Source organism: Pongo pygmaeus, chromosome 16 (assembly GCF_028885625.2).
Source record: "Pongo pygmaeus isolate AG05252 chromosome 16, NHGRI_mPonPyg2-v2.0_pri, whole genome shotgun sequence".
Lineage (NCBI taxonomy): Eukaryota > Metazoa > Chordata > Mammalia > Primates > Hominidae > Pongo > Pongo pygmaeus.
In genome coordinates, this window is record NC_072389.2 from 25,798,411 (window position 1) to 25,815,576 (window position 17,166).

At 52.7% G+C, this 17,166-nt stretch overlaps 1 protein-coding gene and 1 pseudogene across 3 annotated transcripts; one reads left to right on the forward strand and one right to left on the reverse strand.

Moving 5' to 3' along the window:
* Positions 1-3,294: 3,294 nt before the first annotated feature.
* Positions 3,295-4,446, forward strand: LOC129014561 (actin nucleation-promoting factor WASL-like; annotated as a pseudogene).
* A 3,386-nt stretch (positions 4,447-7,832) lies between these two features.
* On the reverse strand, positions 7,833-16,732 carry LOC129014673 (golgin subfamily A member 6-like protein 1). 3 transcript variants are annotated; one of them, XM_054452284.2, is made up of 10 exons: positions 16,081-16,732; positions 14,325-14,453; positions 13,501-13,530; positions 13,186-13,236; positions 13,004-13,097; positions 12,802-12,908; positions 11,380-11,438; positions 10,908-11,049; positions 9,044-10,225; positions 7,833-8,386 (listed from the first exon to the last, which is right to left on the reverse strand). In XM_054452284.2, the coding sequence occupies exons 1-10, from the start codon at positions 16,654-16,656 to the stop codon at positions 8,324-8,326; spliced, it is 2,433 nt and encodes an 810-aa protein (XP_054308259.2). In that variant the 5' UTR covers positions 16,657-16,732; the 3' UTR covers positions 7,833-8,323. The 3 variants fall into 3 exon arrangements, with proteins under 3 accessions (XP_054308259.2, XP_054308260.2, XP_054308262.2); XM_054452285.2 differs by having other exon boundaries at positions 7,836-8,386; positions 9,044-10,222; XM_054452287.2 differs by lacking the exon at positions 13,501-13,530 and having other exon boundaries at positions 7,836-8,386.
* Between the last annotated feature and the right edge of the window lie 434 nt (positions 16,733-17,166).

Genomic DNA, 17,166 nt, shown 5'->3' on the forward strand with positions numbered 1-17,166 from the left:
TGGTTCCCAAAGCCCAGCAGGGTCCAGGCTCTTCAGCCTCCAACCACTTTGCATTTCTTTTCTGCTTTTCATTCATGGAGATAAAGATTAACTTATTTTTCAGCCTGGGCATGTCTTTTTTATGTACTTTATTTTTTATTTATTTATTTTTTTTGAGATGGAGTCTCACTCTGTCACCCAGGCTGGAATGCAGTGGCGGGATCTTGTTTCACTGCAACCTCTGCCTCGCGGGTTCAAGTGATTCTCCTGCCTCAGCCTCCTGAGTAGCTGGGACCACAGGTGTGCACCACTATGCCCAGCTAATTTTTATATTTTTAGTAGAGACAGGGTGTTGCCATATTGGCCAGGCTGGTCTCGAACTCCTGGCTTCAAGTGATCCTCCTACCTCAGCCTCCCAGAATGCTGGGATTACAGGATTACAGGTGTGACCACCGCGTGCGGCCTTTATTTACTTTGTATATCTCATCTATTACTGCTGCAGTTTGCAGAAGAGAGGATGCCCTCAAACCTAACTTCTCCAGACCATCCCAAATGGGAAGTCTGCTCCACGTCAACAGTGTTGTTGCTTTTAAAGACTATACGTCAACATGCCAGATTATAGCAAAAGGATGTCGAGGGCGCAATAGGAAAGCAAGCCTGAGAGTCCTGGGGAGAAGGTGGCAGAGCTGCGTTTTGAAGGTGGTTCCTTCTTCAGACCCTGCCCTTCCTGCCTTGTTCCTCCAGTTGCGAGATTTGCTGTTGGAGCTCCTCCACGGGCGAAGAGGTGAGGCTGGACTGAGAGGGAGATGGAGAAGCTGCCAGAGGTTCTTTTGGATCTAGAATTGAGACAGCAATTCCAGCCAGGTCTGGAGGTGGGTGCTGTCACCCAGCCCCCAAGGGAATGGTACTGATTGAAGAATGTGGCAAGAACTCCCTGGCTGGGAGAGGGAGGTGCTCGCTCCTTTGAATCGCCTGAGCCCAGGCTGGAAGGCCCAAGGGGGAGGACGAGGCCAGCTCACTCCAGCTCCATCCCCTCCCTTTAACCCTGAGCTAGTCACCCTCCCAGACTCCAGTCCCTTTTCCTAAGTGCCCTCCCTGCAAAGTCTGCACGGAGCAGCGCTCCCTCGCGCCAGCTCGCCCCGCACTTTCTTGTCTTTCAGCAACCCCATGGGTTTGAACCTGAGATGATTCATGTTCCTAAAAGCCTCTTTGGGCTGAGGGAAGGCGTGGGTGGCTCTGCCAGTTTTGGAGTGGGGGCCGCCTCTTCTCAGAGCCAATGTGAGGGCCAGGGCCACCCTCCCAGGCGGGTGTCACTGGGCTGGGCAGCAGCTTTGTAGGCAGCCCGGGCCATCCCCACTGGTCTGGGAGGCTGGGGGTGCACCGGCTCCTGCTCCCGATAGAGTCAAGGCACCTTCCTTACCTGAGAGCTGACTTTCTTGAAGAGCGGGCACAGAGGAGCTGGTAACCTGGGTGGTGTAGGCGCCCAGGAGAAAATCTGCGGCTCAGTCTCAGGGAGAAGTCTCCACCAGCACAGCTGTTGTAGAGATGGGGAAACTGGGCTGAGAGAGAAGGGGGCTTGCCCAACTCACCAGCCCTGGAGTGTTTTGAGCTTTGGGGGTGGATTTCCCAGGAAATGTGTTTTATGGCACCACCACCTCTGGTCACCCACCCTGAGGTGTGGCGGGCCTGGACAGCCAGCTTGACTGAGGGCCAGGCTGGTGAAGTCAAATGTACCACTCAGGAAGGAGACCCAGCCCTTCTCCAGACAGAGTTCAAATGTGAGGACTGCCTTCTTTGGGCCTCAAATTCCCCACATGAATTCCAAGGACCCCTCTAGCTCCTACACTCTGGGCCAAGGTTTCCTCTGAGCCCCAGTCAGCCTAGAGGACCTAGGATACATCTTCCTTGGACAGAGACCCACCATACAGGCAGCAGGAGGTAGGGGTGGGGGTAGGCAAGGTTCCTGTGGGGAGGTGGAGCTGTCATCAGAGATGGTGCCTGCAGACAGTGGGTGTATCGTGGCTCTGCTACTACTTGCTGGGTGGCCCCATGATGTTTCTTTCCCCACTCTGGACCTCAGTTTCCCTATCTGTTCTGTGGAGATAAGATGCCTGCCTGCATATTTGTGAACTGGGATGTGTGGGGGCCAGTTGCAGTGTTTCTTGGTGTGGTCCTGGGGCAGCCTGCACCACCCCATAGAGATTTCTGGGCCCCACCCTAGGCTCACAGGACCAGAATCTCTGGGAATGAAGCCTGGGAATTTGCATTTCCACAGGCATCTGGCTGATTCTGACATGATTGAAAAGCACTAATAGTATATAGCAAGCTCTTTATAAAAGGTAAATTCATAGCTGCCTTTTACTGAATATAAATCTCACCTTCCCTTCCTCAGTTAGGGACACACACCGCAGTTGAAAATCACTGTGCCTTTCCAGATGCAGAATCTGACCTTTCCGATGAGATTCTGTTAACTGTTGCTTTCTGTAGTTTGTGTTCCAAAACAAGGGGAATATCTTTCCATTTTTTCAATATAAATGTTTAGGTCAGATACGCTTTTTCAAACTGGACACACACACTCACACAGTTTAGGATTTCAGCTATGGCTTCCTCTCAAATTATTAGCCTCTTTCTGCCAGGGAGCAGTTTTTCCCAGACAAGACCCTGGACACAGGCTGGTGGGGCCCCTCCTCATCAGAATCACTAGATCACGACTGACTCCTAGAGGTGGCTTTTTCTGCTTAAGTGTCAGCCCATGGGCTGGGATGTGACCCCCAAAGTTGCAGCAGAAGCTTCCACCCATCTTGGGCACCCCCCTGCCATCTATGGGGAAAGGTATGTCCCTTGTCTTCTGGGCCCAGCTGGCCTCACAGGCATTCAGCAGATTGGAAAGTCGAAGCATGTGCTGTGCTTGGCTGGGCTCTCCTGCACCCCTTTTTGGGGTGAGGTGGAGTGCATCCAGCCCCCAGAATCCCTGCCGTTTATTCCCCCCCTCATCCCCACCCCCATACACACTCACAAGTACAAACACAGGTGCAGTCACTGTCGCACACCACTCTGGACAGCACCATTTCCAGCCTCAGGGGGGCAGTTTCCTTACAGGGAAGTTAATGAGGCACTAAAGAAGGCTCGGGGACAGGGAGAAAATCTATCGAGAAGAGGCTCCTAGACCTGGTTCTGCCTCTGAATTGCTGGGGGTCCTTGAGAAAGTTGCTTTCCCTCTCTGGTCTCAGTTTCCTCAGGTGAGAAATGGGGGACCGGCCAAATAGTCTAAGGTTCTGGGAACCTCTAAGTCAGAGCCTGTAGCTGGTGGTCAAGATGAGGGAGAGGCCCTCAGGCTCAGCTGAATGCCTGAGAGTCAGGACAGGCCCAAAGGTGAGCAACCTGAGCACATCAGGTGGGTTCAAAGCTGGTGCATGAGCCCCACAGCCTGCAGAGCAGCTCTGGACTCGGGAGCCCGCTCGCACCAGCCCAGTGGGACTTCAGAGATGTGGGGTCCAGCCTCTCCTACTGTTGCAGGGCTGGGGGCCGGGAGCTGCAGATTCTGACCCCACAGCTGCCTTAGACATGCCAGATGGTCTGGGGCAAGACACACCCCTCTCTATGAACTGAGCAGTCAGTCCAAATAGATACACTAAAGAAGGGCCGTGGGATGGACCCAGCTGTAGCCTGGGGCTACAGACTAGTTTCCAGGGTACTCAAGCAGCTGGCCTCTGGGGTAGCAGCCCCGGGTATGAGAGGCAGGACTCAGAATCTAGGCCAAGCCTCTACAGGAATCCCCTCTGGAGAGCCCAGGCACTCTGCAGGAGGGGCAGCAGGCAGCAGGTGCACCAGGAGCATGTTTCACAAGGTGCCCAATATTGCATCTGCTCAGATAGGCAGCGAGTTGGAAAGTGGATGCAGTAGGCAGGGTGGCGGCTGCTCCCCAGAGCCAGGACTCCAGCCCAGCACCCACCTGAGTCCGCCTCAGTCCTGCTCAACTGGGTTATCTGTGCTCTTGGCCCTCTGGTCCCACCCACAGAGAGAGGGCTTTGGGGCGACTAGGTGAGCTGGTCCTTGTGGGAGGATGTAACTGACTCCTGAGCCTGGCGAGCCAGGCAGCCCCTCACCAGCGTCCCCACCCCAACGTCTCCAGCCCCCCTCATTCCCTGATCCTCCCATCCGCTCCCCTGACCCAGCGGTTTCCTCTGCTCACTCTCTTTTCCTGCTCCCAGGCTCGCCTGGTCACGTGTCCTTCACTCTCCTCTGAGTCTCCCTCTTTCCAAGCCGCCTCCACTCTACTTGACACACTCTCCCTTAAGACACCAGAGTACACAAGCGCAAGTCCCCGCACCTCACCTTTACTCCCAGATATGGGAGGGAGATGACATGAAGACCCAAACGCCCCTTGGCAAGAGATCTGTGGTATGCAGAGGGGCAGATCTGAGGCTGTGGAAGCTCCAGGGGCTCCCTGCGGGAGGCTGCATGTAAGCTGGCTATTGAATTTGGCTCTGAGCTGAGACCCCTCCTTGAAGCTCCAGACCAGGAGCCAGCTGCTAGCTCGACCCCTCCATTTGGTGCCTCAGAGAAACCTTGCACTCTGTAGGTCTAACTCTGAATGCAGAAAATCCCCCCATGTCGGCCCTGTCTCTTCATAGGGAAAGCACCACCTCAGACCCAGTTCTGCACCAAACCCACTTTTGAGTCATGGGGCTCCTGCCCTGCACTGTGAGCACTCTGGATAAGCCAGTGCCGAGGGGGAAAGAGCTCTGAATGCCAAGCCAGAACATGAGCTTCAACTCCACCTCCAGCTCTGAGAGCTGTGTGTGGGGAAGGGCCCTAGTCCAGCTTGCTGTAGAAAGACCAGTCTGTCACTGTACGGCACACGGATGGCAGGGGCAGAGTGCAGGTGGAGAGAATAGAAGGTGGGCAGGGCGGGGGAGGCAGGGACATGGCTTTAGCCGTGGAGATGGGAGGACAGACGGGACTTGGGGGCTACTTGGATGAACCAAGGGAGGAGTCAGGAAGAGACACCCAGTTTTGTATCAGATGTGTAGAGCGTGGGATGCTGTTCATTGATTGAGGGAGGGGGAGGAGGAAGAGGTATGGCATGGGGAGGAGGTAGCTGAGCTCTGTCATTAATGTCATTTGAAGTCCCCAGGGAAAGAAAGGCCCACCAGCGCCTTCACTGCTTCAGCCAGCTCTCAGGGTGTCTGTGCTCCCTGGCCCTCTCAGCTCCTGCTTCATAGCTGTCAGCTGCAGTGGGGGACAGCTGCACAAGGGCCCAGCATGTCTGTGTGTTTACCCAGGGGACTGCTGCGTGGCCCATGCTGAGCAGAAACTGATGGACGACCTTCTGAACAAAACCCGTTACCACAACCTGATCCACCCAGCCACCAGCACCTCACAGCTCATCTCCATCGAGACGGAGCTCTCCCTGGCCCAGTGCATCAGCGTGGTAGGTGCAGAGGGTACCTGTGGCTCAGGCTCAGGTGAAGAGGCAGCTCATGCCCAAGCCCCAAGCAGTCAATGTCCAGAGGAATGAAATGACTAGAGTTGACTTAGACTGACCAGTACACGGTGGGGAGGCTGGAGGAGGGTCCATGAGGTTTATAGGTGTCCAGTATTTAATGAGGTCATGGTTTTGTTAACAAAGAAGAAATGAGGGTGGGGGTGGGATCACCACTGGCTAGGCAGCCAAGGGGCCTGCAGAGACTCTGCTCAGCTGAGTCTCCAGCATGACCATGAGCTTTTCCTCCTCATCCTCCCAGCCCCACCCTACTCTCTCCCCCAGCTTGCTCAACAGGTGACCTTACAGGCTCCCTACTTGTTGGGGAAAATAAGAACCAGACTGGGGGAACTGACGGGTACAGAGGCCCAGGTGTAGGCGCAGGACCACAGGCGGTGCAGCGTCTACTGAGCCAGGCGGGTGAGGGTCTGGAGAGTGGGCATGGCTGCTGCAGGCATGGAAAGGAGGCGCAGATGGTGGCACTCCCAGGGCCCATTTTCAGGGTCTCCATATGTGGACATGTGCAGAGGTGGGGGTGCTGAGGGAGAAGGGGCCAGGGAATTTCTCATCTTCTCTCTACTGCCTCTGAGTTGGAGATGTCAGAGGGAGCCATGGCCCACCGTAAAGTAACACAATGTCCCCACCCACAGGGTTAGAACCCCTCCCCTGGAAGCAGCTCTGAGGGGAACAGTCACATGTAGAGAGTGCAGGACACTGTGTCCAGCCGGGGGAAGGAGGTCACCAAGGGGGTTGACCCTCCTCTGGCCAGGTGGCTGCCTTATGACACACCAGCCTCTCTCTCTAGCACGGTGGGCTCCACACACCCAGCCTGTGAAACCTACAGCCCTCAAGAAGGCTTTGGCCAAATTAATGAGCGGCTCCCTCTCCCAGGAGGAAGCACAGCTGAAGGATGCGGAGGGCAGTAGAGTTGTGTATGCTCCGCCCCCTCTCTCCAGAGTGGGACGGAAAGAAGGGGGCTTTCAGCCAGGCTGGCCCAGGCTGGGGTCTGAGTGTCACTGTCCAGCTATTGGCTTCTGGCTTAATGGGTGAGCCCAGCTGCTCCTGTGCAGCTGCCGCCCTAGTGAGGGTGAACCGGAAGGCGAGTTCCATTTCTGAAAGCCTGGGAATACAGTCAATATTAGGCTGTGGGCTGCTGGGCCAGGAAGGGGAGTTTATTTTTCAGGGTTTGTTTATCTATTGAGTTGATGAGGGAGGGTTATAGGTACAACCAGCTTAAAGATGGAAATTTTGAGAGAGCAGGCAGGGATTTAGTGCTGGGTAAGCCTTCTCAAAGCGGCTCTTTTGGGGTGGCCAGAATCCAGTACCAATGTCCTCAGCATGTTCATCAGCTGCTGGGGGAGTGGCGGACAGGATGAAAGCACAGGAACACTTTCTGGATGATAGAAATACTCTGTATCTTCAAAGGAGGTAGGTTCCATGGGTAATGTTAAATGAGTTAAAACTCATCAAAATGTAAACCAGATCTGTGCATTTCACTGAATATAAATTATACCTCCAATTAAAAACATTTTTTTAAAAGACAGATGGGCTGGACGCAGTGGCCCACACTTGTAATCCCAGCACTTTGGGAGGCTGAGGCAGGTAGATCACCTGAGTCAGGAGCTCGAGACCAGCCTGGAAAACATGGTGAAATCCTGTCTCTATTAAAGGTATACAAAAAAATTAGCCAGGCATGGTGGCACACACCTGTAATCCCAGCTACTCAGGAAGCTGAGGCAGGAGAATTTCTTGAACCCAGGAGGCAGAAGTTACAGTGAGCAGAGATCGTGCCACCGCACTAGTGCCTGGGCAACAGAGCGAGACTCCATCTCAAAAACAACAAAAAAAGGACAGATGAAGGTTTTCAACTTTCACTAAAGGCAGAGGAGCTTGTGACAGATTTGCCTCCCCACAAGAGCAGTTAGAAAAACTGGACAAAAGTGTGCCCTGCCCCCAATCAAAAACAATTGTTGGAAGGTAACTGAAAACCTCAGCCAGAACTTGAGTGACCAGGCCTAGGAGGTGACCCTGACAGTCTGTGGTGCTTTACCCACATTTGGTGATTGGTCAACAGTAGAGGGCTAAGAGGCTAAGAAACTGAGTATGAAGTAGTACTTAAGGGGCTGGAGAGCCTACCTGAATGTTTGGCACTCTCACAGGGCTGAAATGATCTAATGAGAATTTGGGTCCCAGGAAGGAGATGGGACCTCGGTGGGGACCCTGGAAGGGCCACCCCTGGGAGTCCAAATGAATAAAACATAGACCAGCCGTCATAAAACCTAAAACTTGCTTTGAACCAGCTTAGTCCCAAACTAGATGAAGGCGATGTGCCCTTACTCCAGTTGTGTGCCATAAAGTCAAAGTCAATACTCTCTGGAGACAGAACAAAGTTTATTAGGAATGCCATAAGACAACACAAGACTAAACGAGAAAGACCAAGAAAAAACACAATAGAAACATACATGTAAGGAAGAAACTTTTTTTTTTTTTTTGAGACGGAGTCTCACTCTGTCACCCAGGCTTGAGTGCAGTGGCACGATCTCAGCTCACTGCAACCTCTGCCTCGCAGGTTCAAGCGATTCTCCTGCCTCAGCCTCCCAAGTAGCTGGGATTACAGGCATGCGCCACCATGCCCGGCTAATTTTTGTATTGGCCAGGCTGGTCTTGAACCCCTGACCTCAGGTCATCCATTCACCTCAGTCTCCCAAGTTGCTGGGATTACAGGCGTGAGCCACCGTGCCTGGCCAGTATTTTGCCACAATTTAAAATAAATAAATGTTTTTTTTCAGGTTTGTGCTCAGACTCTATTCTAAACAGTCACGTGGCGGCTTACTCTTCTCCAGGCCTTGCTGCCGGTTTTTACATGTTTATTGTTTTTGCGTTCTTGTCATCTGCTCGGTAGATGGCAGCTTCCAGGTGCTCCTAAGGGGCCGGGAAAGAGAGTGAGAAGGCACGGAGGTTGCCAGGTCATCCCGCTTGGGGCCCCGCCCTCATCACCTCCCTCAACCGGGTCTCCTGCAACTCTTGGTGGGCCATCTCGGCCACCGCTTCACCCTGAGCTTCCTGCTGCTGCAGCTGGGCAGTGCCTCCTTCTCAGAGGCCAGCTGCTGATAGGTGGCCACACACTGCTGCAGGTGACCCAGGTAATGGTCTCGCTGCTGCTGCAGACTCTGAGCCTCTTGGCTCTTCAGCTCCACCTGCAGGATAGGCGTCAGGGTAGGTAGTGGCTGGCTTCCAGATTCTGGGCCCATAAACAGGGTGGCGAGGGCACTGCGGGGCTCTGTCGCCTGCCCAGGCCCCTTGCCCTGGCCCCTTCCTCCAGGCCTAAATGACTGCCTCCCTTGCCTAGAGGCCCATGCCTCCCTCCCCAGCCTCAAATCTCACACCCTTCTTCCCACCATTTAAACTGTAGGCCACAGACTGGTGGAAAAGCAGAGGGAGCCAACCACCATCTGCTAAGTTGTGGTGAGGTCGTTCTGTATGATCTCCAGGGTTTCCACGCACCTTCGTCTGCTCCCCCCAGAGCTCGGCCTTCCGCCCCAGCTCCCCCAGCCTCTCCTCCAGCTCCTGCAGCCTCACCTCCAGTTCCTGCATCTTCTCCTCCTGGTGCCGCAGCCTCACTTCCTGCTCCCACATCTTCTCCTCCTGCCTCCGCATCTTCTCCTCCTGTTCCTGCATCTTCTCTTCCTGTTCCTGCATCATCTCCTCCTGCTCACGTATCTTCTCCTCCTGCTTCCGCATCATATCTTTCTGCTTCCGCACCTTCTCCTCCTGCCTCCACATCTTCTCCTCCTGCTCCCGTATCTTTTCCTCCTGCTCGCGCATCTTCTCCTTCTGCCTCCACATCTTCTCCTGCTCCCGTATCTTCTCCTCCTGCCTCCATATCTTCTCCTCCTGCTCCTGCCTCTTCTCCTCCTCCTGTATCTTCTCCTGCTCGTGCATCTTCTCCTCCTGCCTCCACATCTTCTCCTCCTGCTCGTGCATCTTCTCCTCCTGCTCCCGTATCTTCTCCTCCTGCCTCCCCATCTTCTCCTCCTGCTCCCATATCTTCTCCTCCTGCCTCCCCATCTTCTTCTCCTGCTCCCGTATCTTCTCCTCCTGCCTCCACATCTTCTCCTCCTGCTCCCGTATCTTCTCCTCCTGCTGGTGCATCTTCTCCTTCTGCCTCCACATCTCCTCCTGCTCCTGTATCTTCTCCTCCTGCCTCCACATCTTCTCCTCCTGCTCCTGCCTCTTCTCCTCCTCCCGTATCTTCTCCTGCTCATGCATCTTCTCCTCCTGCCTCCACATCTTCTCCTCCTGCTCCCGTATCTTCTCCTCCTGCTTGTGTATCTTCTCCTCCTGCCTCCACATCTTCTCCTCCTGCTCCTGCCTCTTCTCCTGCTCACGTATCTTCTCCTGCTCCTGCCTCTTCTCCTCCTCCTCCCGTATCTTTTCCTGCTCGTGTATCTTCTCCTCCAGCTCCCGTATCTTCTCCTCCTTCTCTCGCATCATCTCCTCCTGCCTCCGCATCTTCTCCTCCTGCTCCCGTATCTTCTCCTCCTGCTCTTGTATCTTCTCCTCCTGCTCCCGTATCTTCTCCTCCCTCTCCCGTATCTTCTCCTCCCTCTCCCGTATCTTCTCCTCCTGGCTCCACATCTTCTCCTCCTGTTGCTGGTTCAGGCGGTTCCACAACTCGTTCTCTTCCACCTGGGCTTGGAGCTTTGCTGACACACTCTGCAGCTCCTTACCCAGGTGGTCAGCCTCCGCCTGCAGCTGCTGCTGGAATAGTGAAAGTGTTGGTTTGAACCTCAGAAGGAAACAGACTCATGAGCTAGCCATATAAATGTAATCTATAGGACAGGCACGGGGGCTCATGCCTGTAATCCCAGCACTTTGGGAGGCCGAGGTGGGCGGATCACGAGGTCAGGAGATGGAGACCATCCTGGTTAACACGGTGAAACCCCGTCTCTACTAAAAATACAAAAAATTAGCCGGGTGTGGTGGCGGGCCCCTGTAGTCCCAGCTACTTGGGAGGCTGAGGCAGGAGAATGGCATGAACCCGGGGGACAGAGCTTGCAGTGAGCCAAGATTGTGCCACTGCACTCTGGCCTGGGCAAAAGAGTGAGACTCCAACTCAAAATAAATAAATAAATAAATAAATACATAAATAAATAAATGTAATCTATAAAATAATGGTTTTCATCCAGTATCCTTTAAAAAAATATTTTAAGCACTAACTCTGAGATTCTGATTCCCCAGGCAGGGCCCCAATTTGTACATTTTTAGCACACTCTAGAGGATTCTATGGTGGGACCAGAACAGGGACCCAAATTTTCCAGCTCTTGGCTGGAGCCTCCCCATACCCTGCATGATCCCTAGACCAGCTGGGTGGGGCTGGTCCCACCCCCCCCCGTCCCAGCTGGGTGGGGCTCCCACAACCCCCAGGGCTGCAGCCGCTCACCTGTGGCAGCAGGAGCTTGGCCCTCTCCAGCTTTCTTTTTAGCTCCTTTATGTTGAGCTGGATCTCAGACTTTTCAGATTCTACAAGTCGAAGTTTTTCTTGTAGTTCAGCATTTTTCTCCTTCAGCTCCTCATCGGTTATGCTATGGCCAGAGGCAGTAGAGAAAGGAATGAATGAAGAACAGAAAGGACCGCTTTGGTGATCAACCCTCTACTTTCAACCCACAACCACAGAACCGTGGCATTGGTAGGGACCCCAGGAATTAAAAGTCCCAGGTGGCAGGCCAGAGAGAAGACATGAGTTGCCTGAGGCTACCCCATGAGTCAGTGGCACAGCCTGAACTAGAGCTTCCCTGTGCACCCATGAAAACCTGTAGGAGCCTCTCCCCATGCTCACCTGTACCCCCCACCTCCCAGCACACCACCCATGCTAAGGGCCCCCAGACCTCCCATTCCACCTTCCCCCATCCTACGTGTTCCTGTACAGTTCCAGACTCAGGGTGTCCCTCTCCTTTGTTAACTCCTCGATGTACTGCAAATAGAGAAAGGTTAAGTCAAGACAGAGCAGGCAGAGGAGTAGCTGGATGACCAGGAACAACAGCTACTGTGACTACTCCACAGTAACACTCCCTCACTCTCAATCACACCTGACATGTTCTCAAGGCATTTCCAAGCCCATGGTCTCATTTGTTTTTCGTTTGTTTGTTTGTTTTGGCAGAGTTTCATTCTTGCTACCCTGACTGGAGTGCAATGGCGTAATCTCGGCTCACCACAACCTCCGCCTCCTGGGTCCAAATGATGCTCCTGCCTCAGCTTCCCGAGTAGGTGGGATTACAGGCGTGTGCCACCACACCCGGCTAATTTTGTATTTTTAGTAGAGATGGAGTTTCTTCATGTTGGTCAGTCTAGTCTTGAACTCCTGACCTCAGGTGACCCGCCCACCTCGACCTCCCAAAGTGCTGGCATTACAGGCATGAGTGAGAGCACCCGGCCCTCATTTGTTTTTCAAAGAACTCAGTGAAGGTGGAAGGGACAGGGAAAGAGACTGAATTTAGGGCTGGCTAACAGGGGCCCAGAGAGATCAGATAATATTGCTATTGTTATTAGTCTTATTACTACCACTGTTAGAACCTTTATTGAGTGCTTCACCAGGCACTATGCTAATAATCCTATTTAATCCTCATAACCTCCATAGGAGATGGTTACCATTATTATCTCTATTGTGTAGATGAAAAACATGTGGTATTAAAGGTTAAGTGCTGCCTAAGATCACCTACAGCTGGGATTTCAACACCCAGGTATATCTGATTCTCTAAGCCCATTCTTTCGCTGGAGGTAGGGGCACAGTTAAGAAGGAGGAAATTAATCCTTTGTTGAATTTTTGAAAGGATGATACATTCGCATAGTCCAAAACTCAGAAAGTCCAGAAGGGAAATATCTCCCCCCCACACTGTGCCTCTATCCTGAGTTTTTTTTATGAATCCTTACAAACATGTTTTATGTATATTACCATAATACATACACACACACACATATATACCTGCTCCCTCTCTCCACACAAATAATAACATACTCAAGATACTCTTCTGCACCTTTATGGTACAAGTACCCTAACCGCCACTTAGGACTTGGCCAAGGCCACAGCCAAGGATGGGCAGGGCGGGCACTTGGCCTCTGAGCTCTATGTCCGGTGCTCGCTCCCCACAGTGCTCCCCAACTCATCCGCAGCAGCCCACTCAGCCCCAGTCTGCCTCTAACAACCACACACAAAAGCAGCAAGAAATGGCAATGCTGCCTTCTGGGCAGGACACTCCATCCTACAGAAGGGAACTTTAGGCTCACTCCTCCATCTGTGAAGCTGGGCTCCCAGGGTATGGGGCAGTGGTTCGACTCACCTTATCCGCCTTCTTCTTCTGTGTAGTGGTGGCAGAGAGAGCCTGCTCTAACTCTCCTGCAAACTTCCATGAATCCTGCAGGCGGCCGATCAGATCCCTGGCCTCTCCTGGAATGAGAGACATTCAGATGTGGCCCAAAGGACTCCCCCTAAAGGCCTGTCAAAGTGCCAGGTTCAAGGATGATGGGGTGCAAGATTCCCACCTTCCAACTGCTTGACAGCTTGCTGGCTGTAATAGAGTGCCGTCTGAAGCTCGGTTTTCTGACATGTAAGGATTCGTATGGTATGAACCTGGGCCTTTGGGAGAAAAGACAAGCAAATGCTGAAAGAGAAGCAAAGAAACATTCCCCAGAGGACAGGAGGGAAATTCACACCCTCCACTCACCTCTAGCTCCCTCCTTAGAGCTTCCTGATGTTGGTGGTTTGCCTTCTTTTCCTATAGAAAGAGGAAGACAGAGCTCTTGCTAGGAGGAGGCAGAGATGGCACAGCAAAAGACATGCCCCCAGAATGGCACCACTGCCCCAGGACAGGCCCACCCATGGGACCAGTTTATCAGGGACCCTGTGGGGATGGGGTGGAATAAGGGGGGTGAGCCTTCTTCCCCAGGCTAGGAGTGGGGGAGATGAGACTGGAGCCTCTACATCTGAGTGCCCCCAAACCCAGCGGTCATGTCGTGAGCAAACAAAGAAATCGCGTTACTTCTTCCAGCTGAGCTCGGTTCTGTTGTTTCTGTGGGGAGAGTCAAAGGAAGGTGACTGAGGGTGGCCCCCTCGACTCTATTCCCCAGGCCAGGAAGCGGTAGGCAGGGGTCAGGAATGGATTTAAAAGGCACAGTTCTCAGACCCAATGGGAACACAAACTGGTAAACTCTCCTCAACTCCCAAAGAAGAAGGATTTGGGTCTTTGTTGGTTTTTGCCCACAGCCACGGAACTCAAAGTCTGAAACTAGATTCTCTTGAAAAGACAGTAACAGAAACCTTCAGAGATGGAGTGTGAGAAAAGCCCACCCTTCTGCCAGCTTGTGATTTAGAAAGGTGCATTCATTCAGCAAACGTTGAGCACATACGGGCCAGGGACCGTTCCTCACAGCGGGGATAGAGGTCAGAAAAGGCAGACAGGAGTCCTTGGCCCTGAGGTTTCCATTCTAGTGGGCCTTTAACTGTCAGGCTCTCAGAGCTAACAGAAACCTCTGATACTCTCTAACTCTACCTCAGGAAATGCATGCCCAAGGAGAGTTTACAGCAGGCCCTGGACTAGGGATTAACATAAAAACACAATGACAAATCTCATTTAAACTTCACAAATACAAGTAAAACAATACCACTCCTGTTTTACAGATGTGAAAAGAGAGGCCCAAAGAGCTCAAGCAATTTGCCCTAAATCATATCCCTAGGAGATGGAGAGGTAGGATTCAAATCTAGAATTCTTAACCAGTACCTGGCAGTTCTTCCACAATCTTAACAATTACCCTCTACCACCCCTTGGGCCCTCTGTCCCCAGGAGCCTGGCCAGCCAAGACTCACATCCTCAGGTGAGTGGCAACCATCAGAAGTGGTTGTCTCAGGGTTAGTGCCATTATTTATTTTCTTCTTTTTGGTGTCGCTTGCTCCTGCACCAACACTAGGGTTGGTCTGGGCATGATGGTCTCTCAACTGTGGAAAGGAAGAGCAGTGATACTCATGAGAACTACAAGCTCCTACAGTCACATCCTGCTTTACAGTTTATATTAAATACTCTTATAGACCATCTGATTTAATGTCACCAACTGTAGGAAATGTTGTCACAATCCCTTAGTGACTGAGAGATATTGATACCATGGCTGAAAAAAAAGGCAGTAATGGAACTTAAACTCAGTTTTCTGACTCTGAGCTCTGGGATTTTGCCACAAATCAGCAGCTGCCAGGGACCAAAACCAGAGACAGAGGTAGAAAAGCAAATATTAAGTAGGCAGGAACTGTACACCCTCACACGTCTGTTAGTGTTAAGAAGTACACCAGTACCTCTCAAACCTTTACATCAATGTATCCTCATGGCAGAAGGCAGCCTTTCTGTTAAATCCGGGAATTTAGCAGAAAGAGGACAACCCAAGCCTCATTTCAGAGAGAAGTCTTGTATACTCTTATAAATCTATGTGACTTTCATCCCTAAGTACATTAATGTTTCATCTCTCAATAGAATCAAGGGAAACTGATGCTTCAGAAAGATGCCCCATATTTATCCTGTGGCACTCAAAGTACCCCAGGTTGAGATGAGATGAGGAAGACTCAAGCTGTCAAGTCCAGTTTCCCAAGATCTGTTCCACAGAAGATAAGCAGATCTCACTCCAGAAACCAGTGACTGAGGGGCACTCTGGTCCCAGAACAATGGAGAATTCAAATCTGAGGTGCAGAACTCAGAAAAAATGTTAAAGTCTCTCTGGAGAGTAGAAGCCTGGGAGAAAACCCAACCCAACCCGTTCTCCCATTGCCACCCAGAGACACTGTCAACATGTGGAGCTCATGGGGGAGGTGTAGGCTTTTCACACTGTCAATGTCTGTGGTAAGAAAGTCAGGCAGCCTGAAACCTCTCTCTTCTAGGTCCCACGGTCCCCATTCCCCTTCCAGCTGGAAACCTGTGCTGCAACCAGAGGAAACAGAAGTGGGCAAGAACACTTAGGGGACTGGGTCCTAAGACCAAAGGCCGGTCTCGTGGTAGTAATGACAGTTTGTAGAGGGACTGTGACATCACTACATTCCACTCCTCGGTGGAGTGGCGGGGGTAGGGGGAATACATGAGTGCAATGCCCAAGTTGCCACTTTGAGACTGGGGAGGGGGGTCACAAAATTGGGACCCATGTCCTTGGAGACGTGACCCCAAAGAGCCCCGGGAGGTCAGGCTTGGGGCGGCAGGAGGTGAGGGCCAAGTAAGGAGCAAGAGCCCCAGGAGTCACATCCCCAAAGTCACCCTGTGGCAACTGGTGATGGCAGGTTCTGGGGCACCCAGGTCCTTGGAGATGTGAGCCCAAAGAGCCCAGGGAGGTCGGGTTTGGGGTAGCAGGAGGTAAGGGCAGAGTATGGAGTTGGAAGCCCCGGGAGTCACCTGCTCAAAGTCACCCTGGGGTGCCGGGCAGGACAGGGGCAGGACTCATGTGGGGGTTGGGCTGACTGACAAGATTTTGGTGTGGGGATCCCAGAGGTACTGGGGGGGCCCAGCCCGGTGTGCCTCAGGAGTGGCACCGACTGGCAGCAGTTCAGCTGTCAGAGGGGGCCTCAACTTGGGTTGGGGTGCTGGTGCGTTTACCTTTTCCTTGGCCTCGGCCAATTTGTTCTGTCGGGTTTCTTTGTACATCGTGTGTTGGGTAGGGAGGTAGGATTGGGTAGGGGGGCGGGGATGGGTAGGGAGGTGGGGGTGGGTAGGGAGGTGGGGGTGTGTAGGGAGGTGGGGGTGTGTAGGGAGGTGGGGGTGGGTAGGGAGGTGGGGGTGTGTAGGGAGGTGGGGGTGTGTAGGGAGGTGGGGGTGTGTAGGGAGGTGGGGGTGGGTAGGGAGGTGGGGGTGGGTAGGGAGGTGGGGGTGTGTAGGGAGGTGGGGGTGTGTAGGGAGGTGGGGGTGTGTAGGGAGGTGGGGGTGGGTAGGGAGGTGGGGGTGTGTAGGGAGGTGGGGGTGTGTAGGGAGGTGGGGGTGGGTAGGGAGGTGGGGGTGTGTAGGGAGGTGGGGGTGTGTAGGGAGGTGGGGGTGTGTAGGGAGGTGGGGGTGTGTAGGGAGGTGGGGGTGTGTAGGGAGGTGGGGATTGGTAGGGAGGTGGGGGTGGGTAGGGAGGTGGGGGTGGGTAGGGAGGTGGGGATGGTCAGGGAGGTGGGGTTGGGGCCACATCAGCATGATCCAGGTGAGGACAACTATACACCTCCAGTCACCTCTACGTCGCTGTGTGACTGAGCCAGAGGAGGCGTAACCAGGGCTGCACTAGAATGCAGAATAGGGGCGTGGCCTCAATGCTTGAAGCCCATTGGCCAATGAGAAAGATGAAAGGAAAAGGAGGCGTGGCCAGACAGCAGCGTGTCATGAAGGACCTGTGTTGTCACAAGGAAAGCTGCCCATGCAACTGCTGTCCCCGCCCACTCCAGGAGAGGGGTGGGGCTGGCTTTCACTTGAAAAACTTTAAAACTTTATTACCTCAATTGAGGTACAAATCCTATTAAAATGGAAATTTTATAGTGTGCTTGATGATTGATAAAGCAGACTTTAGTATCCAACATTCCAATAAGATAAAGTAATCACAATGTTTTCTCTTTTTTGGAAAAACTTTCTCTTATTCTCCTACATTAGTGTTAAGTTTAAAAAAAAAAAAAAACAAGAAACATGTCTAATATCTTTAAAAACACAAAGCGT

Excerpts from the sequence above, each read along its gene's own strand:
- LOC129014673 (XM_054452284.2), bottom strand. The coding sequence starts at position 16,656 with ATGCTGATGTGGCCCCAACCCCACCTCCCTGACCATCCCCACCTCCCT. Across the intron at positions 13,237-13,500 it reads ACCGAGCTCAGCTGGAAGAA|GAAAAGAAGGCAAACCACCA; the intron begins GTAACGCGATTT and ends CTCTTTCTATAG. Across the intron at positions 12,909-13,003 it reads AGCTGTCAAGCAGTTGGAAG|GAGAGGCCAGGGATCTGATC; the intron begins GTGGGAATCTTG and ends CTCTCATTCCAG.